We start from the raw sequence: 6,201 nt of genomic DNA on the forward strand, positions 1-6,201 counted from the left end.
GATAACTCACGAGCAATAAGTTGAATCGCCACAACTGAATCGTGCTCAGTCTTTGCACATTTTTACAATTATCTTCAAACTCTGTATGTCAACACAAATCTCTGAATTTACGTTACATGGATGGATGAATCTGCTCCAACGTCTAAATGTCTTGACTACCTTTGTAGTGCAGAATTCTTATGCCGACCATTTATGTGTTATGGGCTATTCACTTGAATAACTGTCAAATAAATATTTTTCATGAAACGATTTTAATGACTGCTTTTTGGTCCAATAACTTAAAAAAATAAAATAAATAAATAAAGTATCGCATCAGTAGTGCCAGAAGGCATACTAAAACATTCAGTACCTCAAATTTGAGCTTTCAAACATGAATACAACTTTTACGTAACCTTGACAAACACAAACATAATATTACTCTCAGAATATGTTTATCAACTAGTACATCACAGACTAGAGTCAGGCTGTGCACACTGTCAATGAAATCACCAACTCAACATTATGGCCAAAAGGTATCTGACATTCTTCAGTCCAAATCATTTTGATGTCGTCCATGTCTTCAAAACGGATCCCCTTGACTGCCTTAACCTTGGGAAAGAACAGGAAAAAAAGAGAGGAAAAATAATCACCAGCACTGCAGTGTTCTTCTCAGCCACAAACTGTCGGCCGCTCAGGAGGTTGTGAGCAGGTACGTTGTTGAAACCCGGTGATGGCGAAGCCGTCACTAGTTGTCCTGCTACGACTCTGGCCTCTTCTTGCGCAATCACCAAAGCAGACGCCACAGGATGGCTTTACAGACGTGTTGGTTGATCATCTGGCTCACATTCGCTTTTGAATGTTGGCTGGCTCCACCCCCACGAGGGACTGGGCAAAAGGCTGACTTGTGTTATGAAACGCATTCCGGTCTTGTCTCGCTGAAAGTGACACCAAACAAGCAAGGCTGATCGACACAGCTGCACATATTTACTTTTTACAAGTCACCAGATACGGGAATAAACGCCTTTCTGGATCAGCTGTAAAGCAGTCACGATGTTGGATCTGATGCAAGATGAGGTGTTCAAAGCTTTCAGCACCTACGCACTTATTGTTATCCTGAAGATGATGTTTATGGCACCTTTGACTACGTTTTACCGCTTCAGGAAAGGGGTAGGTCAACACGAGTTGTCTATTCAATGACTATCAAAAGATTATTTCAACGCCTATTTCCATGTTTTAGTCTTTTGCCACTGAGGAAGATGTGGCCTATAAGTCTGTGGAAGAGAGAAAGAAGCTGCTGAGACCCCACCCCGATGTCGAGCGAGTTCGTAGGTGAGTGAAATTCTGCCGAGACGACCATTTCATTCGCCAAATTTCAACAAAATGGATGGATCGATGGATTTGTGTTGTCTGTTGGCTCATTTAGCAAGGATATTTTCAACGCCCTGTTTCAAGTAACTAGATAATGAGAGGTGGGCTCTGCATTTTGTACCTGCATATCCTTTAGTGGGGACTTAACTTAATCCACCTCTTAATACCACTGCTATCGCATGGTTTCACAGACAGTCGGATGTTATAAAACTCTTGAGAAATCCACATCAAACAACCGGTTTGCTACATTGCGTTATTGCCAAGCAGTGCCACTTCTGCCACGACTGTTGTGTTACACGATTTTGGTGTTTTACGAGTCCCAACTGTCTGCAAGGCCATGAAGATATCTGAATGTGATTGGCAAGCAATGACTAAAAAAAATGTTAAGTCGTTAAGTATAAAATAGTAATTGTTTGAAGTTTTCGAGTGATCATAAATCGATGCTAATTAAGCTAGCGGAGTTTTGTTCTTTTTTAATATGTACATGGTTTAGTTGACGATTTGTGTTTCAATACACAATGTATTCCTCCACAAAACTTGTGACGATCTTGTTTCTCATTTCCGTAATGCATGTTTTTGTTAACCAGATGTCACCTGAACGACCTGGAAAACGTTGTTCCCTTCGTGCTGGTCGGCTTGGTCTATGCCCTGAGCGGACCGCAACTTCCAGCCGCCCTGCTTCATTTCCGCATCTTTGCCGGTTCTCGGATCTTCCACACCATCTCCTACGTCGGGGCTCTTCCTCAGCCCTGCAGGGGTCTCTCCTTTCTCGTAGGCTTGGCAGCCACCGTATCCATGGCCTACAACATCTTCAGTAAAGTTTTCGTTCTCTGAAGATAACAGCCACTGCTCCTCAACCACTTTCAGCATTTGAATGTTTAAAGATAACTGAAAATCCGCTCCTACTTCTACATATCCCGAGAATATTGTTAACCATCCGAGTAGTTTAATATTTTCATGCTGGTCATTTGTTTGATATGGGCTTATTGAAATAGTCACTCGAATGATTTGGTAAATAAACATTTTTCATGAAACCATTTGAATTAGTATTTTTCATCAGTAGTGCTAGAAGGCGTACTAAAACGCTCACTTGTTCAAATTGGAGCTTTCAAGTAACAAAAACTTCAAAATCTCGCAAAGCCTTGGAAAAACAGAAACATTAATTTGCTCTTCGCCGGGGCACGTCCCACTTCACCAGCGAGGCATCCAGAAGGCATCGGAACCAGATGCCAGAACAACCTCATATGGCTCCTCTCGATCTCTACTCGGAGCCCCTTCTGGAGGAAAGAGCTTCTCACCTTATCTCTGGGGAAAAAAATCATTTGAGCAGCTTGTATCCGTGATCTAAATCTATCGGTCACAACTCATGACCAATGGTTCGAGTGGACACTCAGACCAACTCCCGTAAATCAACAACCGCGCCTTTTTTGCTCAGTTCCTTGTTGATCGATGCAAAGTCCACACCACTGCAGATGCTGCATCAATCTATCCGTTGATCTCCGGCTCCATTCTTCCCTCACTCCTGAACAACACCGAGATATTTGGAAGAATCTCATCACAGACCCAGAGTGGGAACTCCAACCTTTTCCGTCTTAGGACCATGGATACAGTTTGGGACGCGCTGATTCTAATCTCAACTCCTGCAAACCGCTCCGGCGAGAGTTGGAAAAACATGGCTTGATGAGGCCAGCAGGACCAGATCACCAAACTGGACCCCCTTCGATATATTGGATGCGAGTTCCACGCCAACATTATGCACTGTTTGAACATGAACATTTCATTCAGAGCCGAAGGTATTCGGGCAGGGATAGCCAGTCATTGGGAGCTGAGATGAGAAGAGCTGAAGGTGGGGAGGGATGACCAGCATGGAGAGATGGAAAGAGGCGGGGCCATATTGATTGGGAATCGGAGGGGGAGCAGAGTCAAATCTATTGAAAAACAGGTTTAACTCGTTTCCTCAGTCCTGGTCTCCTGTTGCGTCTTATCCATCCCCCCCTTTTGTGACGTGTCCACACCTCTCTGGTGTCGTTCTACTCTTAGTAGTTCTTGATGAAGGATTTTCTCTTGTTCTGTGGAGTCTTCAGTTCAGGATTTATTGTTGGAAGAACTAACTAACTTCCCTGGATGTCCAGGTACTTTCTACGCTGAAATGTATGTCGTTCTGACAATCACCATCTTACCCATGGTCCCAGTCTTTCAATTTTCTTTGTTGTTCTGGCTCCTCCCGCGCACTGACCAGGTGAAGGGTGACTCATTTCTGGAACACATTCCACTCGTCTCGCTGCAAGTGACGCCACACACGCACTCAGGTAAGGTATTTTTACCGGTACTTTTGTCAAGCCACGGCTCAATATGAATTGTTGTTTTCATCCATCAGCTGTAAAGCGATAACGATGACGGACCTGATGCAAGATGAAGTGTTCGTGGCTTTCAGCACATACTCGCTTATTGTTATCATTAAGTTGATGATCATGGCACCAATTATTGCTTATTACCGCTTTAGCAGAGGGGTAGGTAAATACCAGTTGTGTCTTCATCAAGGGTTCAAAAGTGAACCAGGATTTTCGGTTTGCATTTACATTTTTTAGGCCTTCGCCAATGAGGAAGATGTTGGCCATACGCCGACGGGCGAGAAAAAGAAGATGCTGAGAAGCCACCCAGAGGTTGAGCGAGTTCGTAGGCGAGTGAAAATTCTGATTGAGACTGCAATTAATGCAAACTTTGTGTTCGTTCCTTATTTCGGTAAAGGATGTTTTGTTTTTCAGATGTCACCTGAATGACTTGGAAAACATTTTCCCCTTTGTGCTGGTGGGCTTTTTCTACGCTCTGAGTGGACCGGATCCGTCAGCCGCCTTGCTTCACTTCCGCCTCTTCGCCGCTTCTCGGATCTGCCACACCATCGCCTACCTTGCTGCTTTGCGTCAGCCCTGTAGGTTGTTGTCCTTTCTCGTGGGTGTGGTGGTCACCCTATCCATGGCCTACAACGTTCTCAGCAAAGCTCTCGTTGTCTGAAGGCGGCCTTTCAAACGTGGATGCTGGTTTTGATTTTTGTTTGAACTAAATCTGAACCAGCCCGAATGAAAATGGTCCCGGGTGGTAATTGTACTGAAGGTTGAGAATTCCAATTAAAATCAAACGTTTCACCTCATTTTGTTTGCTGTCCAACAGATTTATAAAAAACGGATGGAGTGATTGTCAGGTAAACATGCTCAAATACATGATCATGCCGTTTCAACTGGTAGAACGGGTTGCAACACAGGTTCTTATTTGAGTGGCGTTCAAAAAATGTTGCTCAATCCTATTCAAGGTCTTGCATGTTGTTGAAATTGGGTAACAAGGTGATAAACTTATCTGGAGGTTGATATTTTCTATCGCGTCTGACCTCGTCGGGGTCAAAGGTTCTTCAGTTAGCCCACTGCGATCAAATAAAATGCAAATCAGGGGTTGCGGTGTTAAGTACGGCACTCACTTGGATATAAGGCAGAATTATTTATTCAGAATGGTTGAGTCTTATGTAATGTTCTTACAGGTGCTTTGATCACTGGCAGTAAAAGGGACAGGTCTGGGCGCCGCCCACTGCATTCCACAACCGGTGGAAGGCTTCCAGGCAATCGTGTCTATCTGATCTGCTTTTCATGCCTGTGTAAGGAGAAAAATCTGTCATTATTTTGCTGTGGCTCGGCACTGACATGTCCGACCAGTAATTGACCTTATTTACATATACAGATAAGCTAACTTACTCTAAGGTGGTTGCACTCTGTCAGCTAGCCTGACAACTGTTTTTTTTCTTTTTTAGTCAAATTTGTTTCCCTTTTTTCATGGTGGGTTTGGTCAAGGAGGTGTGAACAGAATGATTCAATTCTGTTGCCGAAAAAAAAAAAAAAAAAGGTCACTGAGGTACGAAATGCACATTTACCACTGTTGATCGGTATTTACCACTGTGTCTTAAAAGTAAATTACACTTTACAACTGCAGGGGGAGCCTGGGTGCTATTGATTGTACTTTTAATGCTACTTATAAAGCAAAAGTCAGTCAGGGCGATATTAAAAGCAGTGGAAGAAATGTTATCCAGGTCTGATTTGTCGACTATTGTTGCCATGCTAGATCTTTTTATCGTCTCATATCTACAATTACGTTAATTGAAAGCTTTGGAAAAACTGCTTTGTGAAATTGAACACAACAATGGCGCTCTGCCTGACTCAGTGCTGGATGGTCATTTTCTTCACATCAAGTACATTAATCATCCTCTGAAGACCAAGATGAACAACTAAGACAGACTCCCATTAAGATGCTCGAACTATTTTCATACATCATCACCATTCGTTATTTTGGGGTCTATAAGCACACAGTGATATAGTGGAATGTGACTGGAGTGGACCTTGGCCCCCAAAAAAATGACAGCTGGTAGCACTCACACACCAAGGAATTGAACAGCACACATTAACCGACGCATTGTAACTCAAAATCTGCAATTGAATCGATCCGATGGCGGAATCTAGTCTTGAATTTGTTCTGTTTAAAGACAACACATCTGCATCCAGTCCTTCATTGTGCTGATTCAATAGTGTTTCTCCTTGCCACTAGAGGGAAGCATTTTAAAAGTCAACTGGGTTGCTTCCTCATTAGGAATCATTTATAGACCAGGTGCAGCTCATAAAAGTGCCTCCGCTCAAGCAATTAACTTCATTAGCTTTGCTGCGAACATTCCTCTGCATATCCCCACAACGCTGCTTTTCTTTCATTTCAAACCGGTGCAAAAACACCCTGCTGAATGTCACACATTTAACACTCACTGCTTAATTGACATGCATGAACAGAACTCTGTTTTAGCCCCGTTCGCAATTGCTTTTCGTC

General features: G+C 43.2%; 2 protein-coding genes across 2 annotated transcripts; both read left to right on the forward strand.

The window, feature by feature from the left end:
* Positions 1–880: 880 nt before the first annotated feature.
* On the forward strand, positions 881–2,384 carry mgst1.2 (microsomal glutathione S-transferase 1.2). Its single transcript, XM_086022731.1, has 3 exons — positions 881–1,146; positions 1,217–1,308; positions 1,935–2,384. The coding sequence occupies exons 1-3, from the start codon at positions 1,030–1,032 to the stop codon at positions 2,179–2,181; spliced, it is 456 nt and encodes a 151-aa protein (XP_085878857.1). The 5' UTR covers positions 881–1,029; the 3' UTR covers positions 2,182–2,384.
* A 152-nt stretch (positions 2,385–2,536) lies between these two features.
* On the forward strand, positions 2,537–4,495 carry LOC147126567 (microsomal glutathione S-transferase 1-like). Its single transcript, XM_086022732.1, has 5 exons — positions 2,537–3,479; positions 3,587–3,656; positions 3,725–3,857; positions 3,936–4,027; positions 4,113–4,495. The coding sequence occupies exons 3-5, from the start codon at positions 3,741–3,743 to the stop codon at positions 4,357–4,359; spliced, it is 456 nt and encodes a 151-aa protein (XP_085878858.1). The 5' UTR covers positions 2,537–3,479; positions 3,587–3,656; positions 3,725–3,740; the 3' UTR covers positions 4,360–4,495.
* Positions 4,496–6,201: the final 1,706 nt, after the last annotated feature.

The sequence above is a fragment of the Filicampus tigris genome, chromosome 22 (genome assembly GCF_054856515.1).
Source record: "Filicampus tigris isolate MCC_2025a chromosome 22, RoL_Ftig_1.0, whole genome shotgun sequence".
Classification (NCBI taxonomy): domain Eukaryota; kingdom Metazoa; phylum Chordata; class Actinopteri; order Syngnathiformes; family Syngnathidae; genus Filicampus; species Filicampus tigris.